Raw genomic sequence first — 16,349 nt, 5'->3', positions numbered from 1 at the left:
GTAAATTCAGCAGAAAGGAAATTGCTCCCTGGCATCTCCCAAAGTCTGGGGGATACATAGTCAACGGCTTAGAACTTAATCATCTGAAGAGAATTCCCCATCTCTTACTCTGCAGCAACCACCTCCACCATAAACAGCAGGGAAGGCGTGCTTTTGAAAAAGAACTGCAAAGACCCAGTGACAAGAGGATCTCGGTCCCAGAGTCTGTTCCAGCACTGGGGGAGGCAGCAGCAGAGGTACAGCAAGGCTGTAAAGGGTGCTGATCCGAGTGGTGACAGGAAGCTATTGTCCTGATTTACATTTAGGTCTAAACGTCAGCTGTTCGGAAGGTTCTATACTAAGCACCTCTATCCATCTGCTATTAAAGCTAAAGAGAAAATTCCTTTACAAACTAGAGGAGGAAGAAGAGGACATGACTTTTCTGCCCAGTTCTCGGCTGATAAAAATGGGCATGCGGCATAACGCTGGGCAGCTTTTCAGAGGTAGGCTGGATTGCAAAGAAGTGGATGTTTACATTTTTATTAAGTCTCATTCCCAATAAATGTGATCTGGGATCCAAGATTTTTGCTCTGACTTTCCTTTCCCTCTGGGTCTTTATCAAGGAACAGCAAGATAGTTACAGAATGGAAATGGACAAAGGTGAGATGGATAACAAAACCTGGCTAAGAGCTAGGAAGGAACGGGGCACTACCTTATGACTGGCAGCCCTAAGAAATGCGGCTGGCTCACCAAGCAAACTGGGTGCTATAGCGTTCCACAAAAATGGAAACCAGTCCATCATGCTCAAGAATTGTCTGCTGACACTAACAGCTATAGTTTACATCAGTATGAGCACATGGTTAAGGAGGCTGTAGGCTGATAAACAATCTGTTTTCAAGGAAGTAAATATTTTCTCAAATCAAATCATGAAGCAGAATTCCCTTCCAAATCTAGAATATTGTTTGGCTATGAAAAACACAAAAGTCAGCCTCAAAGCCTTGTAAATCATGTAGGGAAGCCTCCCTAAAGTAGGCTCCTGCTCAAACACACACACACCCCCCGCCCCATAATGATTTAATTTGCATATCCCTCTCTACTGAACTGTCACAGGGGTTTATACAGTTGCCACAGCAGCCGCCGAATGGGTCCTGACTGACAGCCTTGCTGCTAGGGTAACGTGGTGACTGTAAGTGGCTGACATGCGGAGTCCTTTAACCATGCCTTCAGACCTTCCTGGGTGATAGCACAAATTAGACCTTAGGATTAGAGTTTTAGAAGCCAAAACATTCTCTTTGGCCTGATTACTCATTACCAGCCAGAGTTAAGTTTGAGAACCACCCTCCCTTTGCTACTTTCCTTTATAGCACAATTAAATTGCAGGAGTGATTAAAGCAAATATTCTAACTCAAACTGGGCCCTGAGCTTGCCAAGTAATATATACTCTGAACATCCTGGCCTGTAAACTGCTTTGGGGGCCAATAGGGTTTGAAAAATGAAACAAGGAATATATTTAATGAATGCTACTGTCCTGGTGTAAAACATCAGTCCATTCTGTGAGCATCCCTTCCTCCCTAAGGGAGCGAAAAACACCCACAAGAGGCAGAGTCCAGGCTGCTTGAGGAAAGGGGGCATGGCAGCTGAGGCTCTGATAACAGCTGCACGCCCCTGGACTCCGCATTCATTCCCACTCCCCGATGGTGGCCCTTCAGATCCCATCATGCAGCGTGCTATGTAACCTTGAGATCTGTCAACTGCTCATCCCGGGCACGTGGAGCTGCGATCACGCAAGCAGCCTGAACACATGGATGTGTTGGTGCTGATGAATGGGTGTCTGTCTGTGAAAGTGTCTTTGTGTGCGTGTATGTCAAGGCCAATAAGCCCCCAATATGGTGTTGCCCACAACCACGGTGTCTGAATTGTACTAAACCTGGAGGGCTAAGGAATTAGTGGGAAAGATTAGCTAAATTGTGGTTAGATTCCTTAATAGTGTAGTATAGAAGATTACCTAATGTATGGGCATTGACTTTAATTTCCCAGAGCCTTCCTTTCTTTGCCCAAATCTGCTTACAAGGATCCAGAAAATCAGAGCCCAACACAATGTGGGGAAGGCCCTATCCTGGCTGAAACTGTCTCACATTTTCCTTCCCACGACTCTTCACTTGGGAACCTACTGCAAGATACTAGCTTAGTTTCTTTTGCATACCAAAGCACTTGCTCAGATTGGTCTGTTTGTCAATGAAGACTTTAGCAGAGATAACATTTCCAAAAGGCATGAACATCTGCAGAATGTCCTGGTCTCCAAATTCCTGTGGAAGGTGGTAAATAAAGAGGTTTGCCCCCTCTGGACCTAAGGAGGAAAAAAAAGTCAGAGTAAGGTATCCCTTGAGTCTTAGTTTCCAAAGTCCCTTCTTAGGAATACTTTAACAACAGGTAGGCTAAGCATTTAGTTGAACAAACAAACAGATGGATAAATGTCAAGTGCTGGAGTGCCTTTCAGGAAAGCAATCATCCTTCAGATTTTCCTGATTTCCAAAGATGCTGGTTACAAATGGCTTCCTTTCCACTGACAGTCTTCTGTGAGTCACAGGTGCCACTGCCCCTTGGCATATGCATTTCAGTCACCTCTTCATGGGGCTGAAGGTGACAGTGGGCAGAATGGGGACAGATAATCTTGGCATGGGTTTTTCTTGGGTGGCCATATTTTCTCAGGTACGGACAGGCTGTGAGAAGGAAAAAAGGGTGCTCTGTGCATTCTAAAAAAATTGTAACAATTGACAATAATGGATGTAGCAGTAATGCTGCTCAGATTTCTCTATCATTTGCCTAGTTTTCCAGCCAGTTTTGATTTGCCAAATCTCTTAACACACAGTCTAATAATCATCTTTATTAGAAATGACTGGCAGTGAGTCAAGGCAAGGAAAGAAGGTAGCCTGAGTCTCATGACTTTGAGAGGAATGACTCTCCTGGGCGTTAGCCTTGGAGATGAGTGCAGTGGATGTAGAAGCTGGGCAAAGACCGAGGAAGCCAAGCTCTGCCCGTCCACCTATCCTTTCCCAGTAAACACAGGCAGCAAGGGCAGGATGGAGATCTTGGCCCTGCTGGCTGGAGAGGTGCGTGCTCCTAAGCTGCCCTCGCTTTTCCTCTCCTGACTCTCCCCCACCCATATGAGCACCATGTGAAAGTTAAAAGCGGCACAAAAGGGCATAAATATGAGCTGAGGGAGATGAGGGCTGGCTGTTTCTTGGGCGTTCAGGCATGGAGTCTTCCGAGGAGGGGCGCTCACAGAACTGGTGAGGCGACTTCTGCAGCGGGTCAGGAATCCTCAACTGGCCTTCACAGGAGAGGAACAGGCCTGCCTGCCCAACTAGGCAACCCCAGGGGATAGCTGCACTGGGGTCCCTAGATGTGGGAAGGGTGTCTGTGTGGCATGAAGAAAAGTAAAATGGGGATAAAAAGAACTTTGTAAAAATGTCAAACCAAGCTTCTTCCCCTGCCTCCACAAAATACATCACAAGAAAGTATCCTAATGATTGGGACTTTTCACAAAGAAAACTTCTTGAGGCAAACTATGGAAGCCACAGAGTGAACTCTTCCTTTCTCATTTAAAAGTGTGTCTTAATGACTACTGTAACTTTCCATATTGCTGCCAATTTCCTGGGATGTATCCGTATTCTAGGGCATGGGAAGGAGTCTATTTTAAAGGGACACAATTGCAGGGGGGCCTTTGGTCCCCAGATGTTTTCTGGTTTTAAGGGAATCAAAATTTAACATGAAAAGATGCAAAACCTAAAACACTGGAAAGGGATGTTCTGAGCACTGCTGTGTGTGCACATCCTGGGTGGTATGTCTGATGGTCAGATTTGGTGCTACCAGCTTTCATGTTCCTACTGCACAAAAGATCCAAATGCACAAATGAGAGTTATTGGGCCCCAGTTTGAACTGTGAAGTACATCTCACCTCCTGAAGCCGGGGAGAAAATACAGTTTCAAAGCACATGACAGATGACTGGGTATGCCTGAGTAATCCTAGCTTTCTAGAATGTTGCTCATGCTGAATTTGTCTATGCCCAACAGAGACCAAGGAAACAGAGAGACCAGTAAACGCACACAAGTAGGTTTTGTCCTTTTGCTCCTGATATTCCCAAGAAAAAAATGTCAGCACCATCTCTTGACATAGATCCCCCAATTTTTCCATCACCAAGAAACAGTTTGGTTTTGTATATGCCCCGAGTTTTTAATATTCAAATGAAAAAAAAAGATTTCATATGGAAAACCTCCCTTGTATGCAACTAAGGTAGCTAAGATGAAGAGGAAAAAATACCTTTTTTAAAAATGGGATTCTACCTGTGTGTCATCTCTCTCCTCTAGAAATGGGAAACACCTGTTCACAAGTCACCCCTTCATCAGATTTCTCCCAGTGCACGTTACTGTCACTTGTTAGATTCTCTGTTACACTCACTACTGGTCCTGGCTGTTGGGGTGTTCATGTTTTATCTCTCTCACAGGGCACTTGATCTGGCATAAAGAACTGGGGACGTTTGTAGGAACAAAGTCCGTCCCCATTCCTCATGGGACTCGCCTCCTGCAGGTAATGGACAGAGGCGGGCCATCAGAGGCTCACTTCCTGTCTGGGGAAAAAACACACCAGGTCTCGCAACCTCGGACTGAACTGTGGAGTAGAAAATCTGGAACTCATTATTATTATTATTATTATTTTTGCTCTGCCTGGCATCATTTGCTTTTAAAATTATGTTTTACTTAAACTAATAAGAAGATGGTTTAAATTTCTTGAGCACATATTAACTGGGTGAGAAAGGGATCAGAAGAGAGTTATGACAAGGTGGGAGATGATTCCAAAGAAAAACTGAACAAATCAAAAACCCAAAAGCATGCTACTGAAAACCCGCACTCTTAAATCAGGAATGGGCAATGGTTATTTTGGGCAATTTTATCTTAATCTCAGAAGGGGAATTACTGCACTAAGCAGTAACCCCTAAAACTCCAGGCGAGTAAGTTGAGGGCAGTGGGCTCAGGTGAAACCTCAGAAACATGTTGTTTCGAAACATGTTGTTTCAGGGCCCAGACTTCATCCCTAAACTGCTCTAGAGTTTACTGGAAGGCCCTGCTCTGTAGTGGAGAGGTGACCACCATGTGGGGAACTGGCCTTCTGGCCTCTGTGTGATGATATCATCGTCCTACAGGGCCCTGCTCTCTGCCCTCATTTGTCACCATGGTACTCAGACCACAGAGAAAAGGAACACACACAGGCCTTTCTTTGGGAAGACAAGTGATGTTTATGATGTAGGGTCTCTTTCACAAGCCTGGGGAACCAGTTGTCTGAACACCTGTGCATGTTTCAAAAGCCTACCATAATAGTCAAAGAGAAAGTTGAAATAATGAAAAGTAACTTAGACTTTCATATATTTTTCATTTAAAAAGTGATATCCATGTTACTTATACAAAGAAAAAACCTTTTCCTTCCTTTAAAAAAAAAAAAAAACTATGAGTATCTTTTAAGCTGTGTTCTCTTAAAACCCACTTCAGACAAAGCAGTTTGGAGCTATGGGGTGAGGGTAAAAGAGAAGGGAAAGAAACTTCAAAACATCTCCCTTAGTGCTTCTCTATTCTAGCTTTTTATCCCATATTTAAACAAGTCAGAAAAAAATATCATTTAGCAGATTTTGCTCTAAGGGAGCTTCAATTAAGGAAGAATGACCAGTGATCCTTATTTGGTCTTACTCATGAACCATTTCATAATTAGCTTTAATTTATTCTTAGCATTAACTTCCTGGAGTTTATTTTGCTTTACTGGCAGAAAAGCAAGGCAATCGATCACTTACTTGCTTTCCCTGAAGACCCCCAATTAAACAAAGACCAAGGCAATCCTAACCATGGATTTTATCATTCACCTGAAAACCATCACCTACTGAGAGCCGGCCACACACTCATAGGATGTGTGGACTCCAAAACCCTGGCAAACACAGGACAGAGAGCGTTGCACCCACAGAAACCTGTGGCCATCCATCCCCTTCCACCAACAAGTAGTTTCTGTGTAAGGGGAAAAGGTGATGGTCTGTGCTGACTTGGGAGAGGGAGGTCCCTGGGAATTATTTACAGTCAGCAGCTATGAAGTAGTTTATGGGAAATTAATAGTTTATAGAACTTAATTATGGCAGGGGGTTAGCAGTGAGAGGATATTTGGGGATTGCAAGAAAGGTGATCAACTTTCCTGGACTTAGATCTGCAGAGATGCCATAACCCTTCAGAAGATGTAGCTGGGGGAAATAATTAAAACCATTTATTTATTTATCTTCAAAGCCAGAGTGGTATATAAATATACAATGGACAAGAACTTCATCTGAAGAGATCGATGAAAAATTAAATTAGAAGGTAACTATAAGACCAAATGAGAAAGACTGAAATAAATAGGTTTTTGCTTTTGTTTGAGAGAGAGGGGTATGTCTGTGTTCCCCGAATGGAGTGCAGTGGCTAGTCACAGGCATGACCATGGCTCACTGCAGCCTCAGCTCCTGGGCTCAAGCGATCCTCCCATCTCAACCTGCCAAGTAACTGGGACTACAGGTGTATGCCACCATGCCCAGCTTTCAGTTTTTTTTTTTTTTAAACATGAATAACAAAACAACTGCTTTCTGTTATGACATGGGTTCAGTTCAATTTGATACCTTCTAACCGTGCTCTAGAGGCCAGTGCTGCCTGTTGGGCTGGGCCCTGCCTGGGGCCAAGGGCGGCACCTACCTTCCTTCTGGCTGCCTGCAGCGCTCTGCTGCTGCAGCAGGCTCTGGCTGTACAGAGTGGGCAGCGCGGCGGCTGCGTACTGCTGAATTCCTGAGTAGGCCTGGGTGAGGGCGTCCATGGTGCCAGCCGTGCCATTCGTCAAGCCTGTGGCGCCAAGTCCTCCATTCAGAGCCGCCATACCTGAGAGCATTTGAGCAACTTTACAAAAAACCCAACAATAGAGAAGAGAAACAGCACTTATTCATTAGTGCTTTCCAAAGGAAGTTAGAGAATCATTTAAACACAGTACAACAGCAAGTACATGCAGCTAGCACACAATTACACTGACAGGAAACTAAAAATGAAACCATGAAGAAATAAATCGTGATAATGGGGGAAAATGACCTAAGCCATGAGAACCCTCACTCCCTAGGCCAGTGATTCAAATGCACTGTGGCACGAGTTAGACGAGACAGCTCAATGCCATGCAGCGTGCTACTGGCAAGTACCGTTGTTATCTTTTGGAAGTAAAAGCCTTTTGCTTCTGGGAGCTTAGGAGCATGTAAAAAAAAAAAAACCTTAGTAGCAGAGGCCTGTAACATCTGTACACTGAAATCCATTTACTGGGCTCTTTGAGGAACTATGGGATAGCTTGCAGGACTGAGGAGGAAAGGATGAAATAAAACTTTTTTCCCTTAGGCCGTGTGATGAGGAAATGGTGGAGAGGACAAGTTCTGTACTCTCGGAACCAGTGGACCTGCAGTTTGAGGAGTTACAGTGTGGGAAAACGGACTTTCTAAACAGCTGAATGATGATGTCAGGGACTAGGACCTTAGGAATAAATAGCCTGGCTGATGAAGAATTGAGGCACAGAAGCCATGTGGACCCTTCCCACAGTCGCAGAGAGCTGAAGCTACTCGTTCGGTATCAAAGTGGTGCAGTTTTCAGCAGCAAATAGTTATTCTGTGCGTGCACGCATGCACACATGCCCAAGTGGCAACTGGGGTTTCGGTCACTGAAAGAGCTCCAGGTCATGTTTTTCAGTCAGCCGGAGACAGAGGTGTGTCTATGGGCTGGACCTTGGCTATCACCTGATGGGAATGGGATGGTGGCCAGTAGACTCGATTTCTCCCCTTGTATCCTGACTGCTCTTTGGCTCTACTGGGGTGGCTGACTGTCACATTTTCCCTGAATATGGAGTCAAAGCAAGCAACACTTTATAGAGTGCTAACTTTCATATCAACTCAGGAAACGGAAGAGGTGATATCACAATTGCCTCTGGGTCCCTTTATGATCACAGTTCTTTAAGAAAAGATGTTTCTGAGAAGAGCTTATTGAAAACATTAATGAAAATCTCAATGAAAGTAGGGCTATTGATTGGAGATACGAAAACAGCGAGGATGGCTAACTGAAAAAATAGGTAGGAAGTCTAATGAGAATGGAGGACAGCTAAGGTAAGGCTGCCTGGAAACACCAGAGAATCCGGCAGCAGAGTGACCTCCACACGCCCAGCAATGCTACTGCCCTAACAGAGCAGGTGGGGAATGTTCTGTTTACTCCACTTGTGCTTCTATTTGGCCAACTTCGCCTCTTCAATTAAAAGGACACATGTAAGATATGAATTAGGCCATAGCTTAACAGTGGAGGACTGTCATTGTGCCTCACCTCGGGTATTCCTGTGCTTCTCAGAACAGACACCAAGCAGGGGTGGCGAGGCGAGTGTGAATGGCGTGAGAATGGAGTGGCAGCCTCCTGAGTGCAGGCTCAGTTCAGAGGTGTTGCCAGCTGAGGCCCTGCTGTGTCTGCTTTTGTTTCTCATTATGAAGGGGTCTATCTATTAATGAAAATCATTGAGATTTTCATTAATGTTTTCTTTGGGTCATGCAAGTAAGTGCTGTCCAAAGAGCTTGGATGCAGACTGTCCTAATTACCCTAAATGATCCCTCGGACACCAGCAAATCGCGGCCACCTCCCTGCCGCTGTGCTTCCCCTCTGTCCCTGTTACTATGGCCACCAGAGGGCTGGAGAGTCATTTCTCTATTCCTCCAGTGATCTTACTTCATCCTCACCTCCCACTATTTGTGTGATGCAAAGGAACTTCCGTGTTTTTTGAGATAGGTGAGAGGGGTATGTACAATAACTCGGGAAGGGCTGGACACTGCTGATAAATTCTGTTGGTCTCACTTTGGCCAGGCTGTTAATGGGTGCTGTGGATTACAGATGATCGCACTCTGGGCACAGTCCTCTGGAAATGCAGATGCCCATGTGGAGGAAATTCTGGCGGGAGAGGAGCGGCGACTCGCCGCTCTGCTTGGATCTCAAGGCACGAGGTTCTGGGTGTGCCTCGCAGCCTGCAGAGCCACGCGGGGCCTTGCTGCCAGACGAGGACGGGCTGAAGACAGCAGCTCCTCTCCAGTGGATGCCTCCAAGTTCCCATGGAGGGGTGGGGAGCATCGCACCACCATGATGCCTTGTCTGCTGCGGGTGGGAGTTTTCAGGCCCTGTCATGTGAGACCCACGGGGGCTCCTTCCTGCGATTTGCAGCCTCCACAACTCGGCTTCTCCAGAGTGCCAGATACACAGGTGGCATTTTATGGCAGTGGTCACTGGGACCCAACTCCCTTCTCTGTACACAGCTGTTTTTTTAATTTCCAGGTCAGAAAAATTATCTTCCTACTTTGAACTCTTTCTCCCTTTTGCCAAAAATGTTTTTCTCTTACAATGCAGAAGCAGAACACAGCTCCTGCTCTTGAAATACTGGATGGATGTTTCAGAGGGTATTGTGAGGCTTGGAGCTCCAGCCAGTGACATTCCAGCCACATCCTTCTCTCCTGGCTCCACTTCACAGAGGCTGGCTGTGTCTCTGGACTACACCTCAGAGCTAATCTGCTTTCTGGAAGGGTCATGTTTACTTCTGCTGGTGCTGTGCATGTAGGAGACAGCTGTGGCAGTACCATGAGCAAGGGATGCAGATGCTCAAGGGGGACCAGTCAGGGGACACGGGGAGGGTTTGGCCTCTCCAGCCAGGGGCTCGCCACCTCCATGGTGTAAACATCCATGTGAACAAAAAAGTTCTAACAAGTACCAGCACACTGAGAATATTTTAAACCACAACTATCGTGGAAAATCTGGGAGGGTGGTTCCTAGGTCCAGGGTGGAAAAGTAGCTGAAAACCTGGTAGGGTTTGAAGAACAATCAGAGGCGGCCTTCCACTTCTGAGAACAGTTCCTGTGAGTCACCTGATGTTGTTCTAGATTAATTCTATCAAAGATAGTGTTGGTCAACCCGGCTGCAGGCACTTGATTTCCTCTAAAAGCTCTGGATAACAGAAGCAGAGCTGTGAAGAAAGTCAAGTTGAATAAAATGCTTCCACTTAAAAGAATAGGGCTTTTCCTTGAAATCGTCCAATGGATCGACCATTTCCTCTCATTTATTATTATCATCATCTCCATTCCCATGCGTGCTATTTAGACAAGGAAGGCTGGAAGCAAGTGACAGGTGCGGCAGTGCGCAGCAAGGCCTCTGCACCTGGCCCGTCAGTAGGGCCGGCACACAGCCTGACTACTGAGTTTCTTCTGCCTCATTCCTCTCCAGAGGCCCTCAACTTACAATAGAGACCCAGGAGCTGGGAGATGACTGAATCTGTTAACATGACACAGAAGGACTAACCCATAAACATGAGCGTGAATGTCTTTTGTTGGGGGACTAAGGAGATGACACTGAAAAGGAGAATCACAAGCCAAGTGCCATAAGCAGATCACATTCCCTGCAAGCTGCCCTGCTAGGCTTTATCCCAAATCAAAGAAAAAGGGAGAATGTCTTAATATTCTCAAGATTTGTAACCACTTCACTGGGGTAAGTTTTCCTTTGTATAGATGACGGATTATCCTTCTAAGCTGCAAGCTGATAAATGAGAAGCTAAGTATAACATATCTAGAACTAAGGTAGATGAAGATGTCTATATGTGCACTGGGTGTCACTTATATATCTGCCTGTGTTTTTAAGGGCACAAAGGTTGTGTGGGGCTGTGTAAACTATAGATATTAGGAATACAGATTAAAACAGTAATTTCACAATGCAAGTAGTGCCAAGCCACGAAAATATGCCTGGAGCATCTTCTCTTTTCTCTACTTCACAGAAAATATTTCCATAGACACTTTTCACCAGGCATCTGCAGCTGTTTTTTTTTTAAACAATCATAATTTTAAGCACTATATGGTAAGCCATTTGGAAGCCATTCGAATTATGCAATAAAACAAGGAAAAATAAGATGCCACTTGACATACACCGAAACACATAAAATCAGATACAGACTCTTGGGTGGAAAAAGTATGTTCTTCAACTTAGTTCAGATGTTAACATATAAAACATGCTCAGGGAACCCTGAAAAAATCCAGAGGTGAACACTCTGATGGTCAATCACATGTGTTCCTTCTTCTGATCTGGATGATTCTTACATTTTTAGGGCACTGTACTGTTTTTTAGCCCTTTGACTCATTAATGTATCAGGGAATAAAAAGGATATCAAACTCAAACAGTTTAATTGAGCTACTTGTCTACTGACCAAAAACTTCGTTTTTTGGGAGAGGTGCTGGGCTCTTGGGCAGGAAAGACGGTAAAATGTTGGCTCTGGTGAGTCATCTACCTGCTTTCTTGCTGACCGCTGTGTCGGTGGGTAAGAGTTGGCTCTATTCAGAAAACCTGAATACTCTCCATATGGAAACAGATAATGGCTGCTGCAGTGGGGTGGGATTCATAGCAGTGCTATGGAAGCTGCCGTCAACTATTTGAGAAGCTGACTCTGTCCAGGTAACCACTGTTTGACGAATTTCTTTAGGAATTATCCAGTGGAACTGGTAGCATAATCATCTCTGTTGAGAAGGAATGGTCTGAAAGAAGATACTCTATCTTGGAAGGTTTTCTGCTGATATTTAGAGACAAGCAGCAAATATTAGCTCGAGGTCAATGCTGGAGATTGTAAAACAGCTCTGCATTAGTATCACTTTCCAATCACAGGAATGTATTTTCATTGGTGTCTGGTTTTGGGTTTAATTAAATATTTTCTTGGTTCATACTATCTAGCAGGGGTTATTTGAAATGACAAACATTCTTTCTTCGTTTTCTATGAACTATACAGACTTATATTAACCCATTGGCAAAGAATTTTAAAAAGCAAAACAATTTAAGCCTGTTGTCCTTGCCAGAAGCAAAATGTGTATCACACAAGACCCCACACAAGAACTACTCATGGTTTATCTGCCATTCAACACAGCCCCTCTCCAGTCCCTGACGAGAACGATGGGAAAATCTCAGCAATGCAGAGCAGAGCAGCGTGGACAGGGCGGGACGCAGACGAGAGGACACACACACACCAGTCATGAGCACGTGCTGAGGAGGACAACCATTCCCACTGGCCTGTTACTCTGCAGACCAAGGACAGGCAGGCGGTCAAATCAAAGTCCTTGTTTTAGGGGAACTAGGTCCTGGGGCAAGAGAAGCAGCATGAGGGGATGTGTGCGAGCACACGCGTCCTCGACCTAGGTGAAGGACAAGGTCAGAGCGAGGAGCTGTACCGGAAATGGGGGTCAAGGCAGTGAGGCTCCTACTTGGCTGCTGGCAAAGTCAAAGCTGGAGGCGGTTCTAACTGGAATAAAACAATGAGGCCGCGGCACAGCTACCACTTCACGGGCTCCACGCTAATCACGAGCCGTCCCATTTGGGAGGTATGGTCAGCTAAAGCTCGGTCCACGTTTTCGCTTTTCCCCAAAAGATGTACTAAATACAAAGATGTACTAAAACCTGAAAAATGTCCTAATTCTAAAAATGATTTATCAGGATTATACAAGTTAATTTTTATTTGGATAAATGTTAGGTTCATTTTCTACCAAGTCCAGTGCAAGGTATTCCGAGCCTTTACAGTATGAAATTACTGGGATTATTTTGCTTTAAAAAAGTATACTGCCTGGTCACCCTTTAAAAACAGTCCACTTATTGAACCATGGCTTAAAATAGGGCAACAACTGTCACGGACTCCTTTATTAAAAATGAGAATGGGCAGGTGCCGGGGTGCCTGGGCTGCATGGTAGCTAACTGGGCTCCCGTATCAGCAGCTCTGTTAGCTGTCGTGGATCTGCTGGGCTTGGCTACTCTCAGGCAACCAGGGGGTCCGAAACGGAGGGACAGGGAAATTACATGTCCCCGCTGTGGGCTGAGGATCAGTTTCCTCAGTACAGGAACCCACACCGAGCATAAATCTAAAACACGACTTATCCTCTGGCCGGCACACTGCTCCCCCATCAACCGAGAATGACAGGAGCGGGTGGGCTGTGGAGGACAGAACCTGCAGTTCTCTGGTGAGTCCATCCATATGTTTCGGAACCAAGTACAATTTTCTAAGTGATTTGCCTCCAGCCTATTTCAATCTGCCACAGCTAAATGATGTCCCTCTGGATGGTCACTGATGTAGAGTGACCCATACCTGTGGGTGCTTAATAAAGATTCTGATCATGTCACTGCCAGCAGTGGCTCCTCTCCCCTCAGTTTCATTTCCTTCTTTCCAAGGCCTAATTTTCTCCCCTATTTAATTGTCATGAATCTTTAGACTTTGGAGCTGGAGGCTACCTTTAAGAATCATCTGACCCAGAACTTTCCATTCTCAAATGGAGACTCCCAAGCCCAGAGAGGGAGCAGCGTCTGCCTGACTTCCCACAGCTGCCTGGCAGCAGAGCTGGGTTCAGGCTTCCAGCCTTCCAGTCCATTAACTTTTCCCACCGTAACACCCTGCCTCGCAGGACAGAACCGACCGAAACCAAACCAAACCAAACTCCTGGAAACCTGAAAAGAGCTGCCAGCCACAGAACCCCATGGATGAGCACACGCGCCGTGCTACACACTGAACAGAATCTGGGGGTGGAGAGTGGTTGGGGATTTTCTGAGGCAAAACGAGTGTAGACAGCTTTTGCCTATCAAAGCATGCGCTCCTCCATCCCAAGTTTTAGTTCTCCCCGTGGCATATCCTTTTTCGGGTCATTTCTGGCTGACCACTTTCTGTGGAGAATTTGGGGGAAGGCTGTCCACCAGAGCAGCAAATACTCACTGTTGATGGTACCTGCTAGTGCATTAATATTATTCAGTCCAACAGTGGCTCCAGCCAGTCCTTGCAGAGTCCCAAGAGAGGTCAAGGAGTTCATGGCTGCACCAGCAGTGGAGTTGGGGGTTGAAGCAGCCACTGAAAAACAAAAGGAAAACAGAGACAAGGGGAGAGAAGACACGAGGTGAGTGAGAGCCGAGACTGGAAATCCTTCTGTCATCATCTCAGTGGACGGAGCTGAGGAGCCGTGCTTGTGGCTTTGGGTGAAGGACATGTGGGATTGTACTTGTGGCAATTTTGACAGATTTGGTGATTAAAAAAATCTTCACAGCACTGTTTTACCAATACTGCAAACATACTCACTGCTGGATGGTGGGGAAATCTGCGAATGGGAGGCCTGCCCTGCCAGGTTTAGATATAATGAAGTTGACAATCATTCTTTGGCTTCATTATTGGATAATATCTTGCTTAGTTCTTTTCTTTTTTTTTAAGCCTATGGGCATGAGTAAGATGGGCCTTTATTTTTCCTTCTTGTACTGTCTTTAGTTTTGCTACCAAGGTTTTGCTAACCTCATACAGTGACTGGGAGAGTGTTCCTATTTTTCTGTTCTCTGGAATAGACTGTGTCAGATTAAAATTAATTGTCATTTAAGTGTGTGGTAGCACTTGCCAGTAAAATGTTCTGGACTTTGTATTTCTTCATGGGAAGATTCTGAAATAGTGATTACATTTCCCTGATAAATAGGATGACTGAACTTTTCTTTTTGTTCTTGAATCCGTTTTACTAAGTTGCTGCTTTCTAGAAATTGCTGTATTTTGTTTTCAACTCTATATTGGTATAAAGTTATTCATAATATCTTCAATAAACTTCTAAAATGGAAAACATTTAAATGTAAGACATTTCTTGGCCTGCCTGATCTGTCAGTTACTGGAAGAAGCATGTGAACATCTGTCATTCCAACTCCATGTAAACATGCTTATTTTTGGAAATGTATCTTGAAGGTATATTTCTATGCAAGAGGTTACTACTTGCATAGATTTGGAAATTATCCTATCTTCTGGTGAAATAAACCTTTTTGGGGCAACCTTTTTGTTTCTAATTTTTCCTTGAAGTCTGTTTTTTGTATGATGTTTGGTGTAAGAAAGCACCGGCTGTTTTGGGTTTTTGCATTGGATATCTTTTGCCATCTTTTTACTTATCTGTTTGTATTTTGGCTACATCTCTAATACATAGACAGGTTTAAAAACAACACAGCCTGATAATTTAAGTCTTTTACTAGGGGTATTTAGATTTTGTCCTATTTGTTCTGCTAATATTACATTTTTTTCTCTCCTTTCTTGCTGTCCTTTGAGACAGAGGCTCACTCTGTCGCCCAGACTGGAGTGCAGTGGCATGATCTTGGCTCACTGCAACCTCTGCCTCCCAGGTTCAAGTGATTCTCCTGCCTCAGCCTCCTGAGTAACTGGCACTACAGGCGCCTGCCACCATGACTGGCTAATTTTTGTATTTTTATTAGAGACGGGGTTTCACCATGTTGGCCAGGATGGCCTCGATCTCTTGACCTCGTGATCCTCCCGCCTCGGCCTCCCAAAGCGCTGGGATTACAGGTGTGAGCCTCCAAGCCAGCCAGGTTTGTCTTTCAATTCCATTTCCCCTCTCTACTACTTTGGAAGTCATGCATAGTATTCCTACTCTTTCATATATGGTCATAAAAACTTTAAGTCATCTTTAACTTATGAAAATCAAAGTTACTTATCTTTGCTCTTTGCCAGAACAATTCAAGGATCTGAGAATACTTTAAGGCAGAAGAGCCCCCTCTGAACCCAGGTGTGGGATATTCATGCAGTCATGCATTTTACTTGTAGCTTGGTTTTCAGTTTTTATTCAGCACTTCATTATTATTCTTCATACCACGTATTTTGATTTGCCCACATATTTACCACTTCCTTTGCTTATTATTCATTCTTCTTTCACCTGGGTTATTTATCCTTTAGTTTGAAGTTATATCCAATACAGCTTTATTTTGTGAGGGTCTATTGGTGAAAAAGTCTTTTAGCTTTGGTTTGTATGAAAATTACATCTTTATCCTAGTTCATGAAATATTTCTTTCCTGGATATTCGAGATTGACAGGTTTTTCCAAGCACATTTTATGGCCTTCTGATTTCCATTATTACTGTTGAGAGGTCAGGTACTGAGATGTTTGTGTTTCTTGGACAGTGGTTTTTCTCTCTGTTTTAAAGATCTTCTCCTTGTCTTTGGTGTTCTGCATTTATCACTATGGTGCTTCCAAGTTTAGACTGATTTTTATTTTCACTGCTTGGAATTCATCTGGATCCCTGAATATGTGGATTTTTGTTTCTACCTTTTATCAGTTCTGAAAAGTTCTTGGTTATTAGCTGCTCTTATATTGACTTTCCCCCATTCTCTTTCTCCTTTCCACTAGGAATTTAGCTAGACCTAAGTTAGATCTATTCCATGTCACTTCACCTCTCATATTCTGTTTCTCGGTTGGGCGTCATCTCCAAAATCTGTGTTCCAGCTCAC

The 16,349-nt window shown here is 44.5% G+C and overlaps 2 protein-coding genes across 34 annotated transcripts in view; one reads left to right on the top strand and one right to left on the bottom strand.

The window, feature by feature from the left end:
- The window catches only part of CELF2 (CUGBP Elav-like family member 2), an 867,789-nt gene that overhangs the window by 8,280 nt on the left and 843,160 nt on the right, over positions 1-16,349 (bottom strand). For 18 of the 33 annotated variants that reach the window (XM_055092397.1, XM_024930221.4, XM_057298816.2 and 15 more), the window contains 3 exons: positions 13,822-13,941; positions 6,735-6,932; positions 2,183-2,326 (listed from right to left, as the gene is read on the bottom strand). In XM_055092397.1, the coding sequence (XP_054948372.1) occupies positions 2,183-2,326; positions 6,735-6,932; positions 13,822-13,941 (462 nt within the window). Of the gene's footprint in view, positions 1-2,182; positions 2,327-6,734; positions 6,933-13,809; positions 13,942-16,349 lie in introns of all 33 variants that reach the window. The other 15 variants (XM_063607625.1, XM_024930224.4, XM_057298817.2 and 12 more) reach the window with 2 other exon arrangements.
- On the top strand, positions 8,106-12,964 carry LOC100975291 (putative uncharacterized protein CELF2-AS1). Its single transcript, XM_003827813.6, has 2 exons — positions 8,106-8,323; positions 8,907-12,964. The coding sequence occupies exons 1-2, from the start codon at positions 8,258-8,260 to the stop codon at positions 9,393-9,395; spliced, it is 555 nt and encodes a 184-aa protein (XP_003827861.1). The 5' UTR covers positions 8,106-8,257; the 3' UTR covers positions 9,396-12,964.

The sequence above is a fragment of the Pan paniscus genome, chromosome 8, assembly GCF_029289425.2.
Source record: "Pan paniscus chromosome 8, NHGRI_mPanPan1-v2.0_pri, whole genome shotgun sequence".
In the NCBI taxonomy this organism is placed as follows: Eukaryota; Metazoa; Chordata; class Mammalia; order Primates; family Hominidae; genus Pan; species Pan paniscus.
The sequence above is the reverse complement of the archived record's forward strand: the minus strand, read 5'-3'. Positions and strand labels throughout refer to the sequence as shown.

Coding starts and splice junctions, on each gene's coding strand:
- LOC100975291 (XM_003827813.6), top strand. CDS start 8,258: ATGTTCTGTTTACTCCACTTGTGCTTCTATTTGGCCAACTTCGCCTCT. Junction 8,324..8,906: donor CTTCAATTAAAAGGACACAT/GTAAGATATGAA, acceptor CACTTTGGCCAG/GCTGTTAATGGGTGCTGTGG.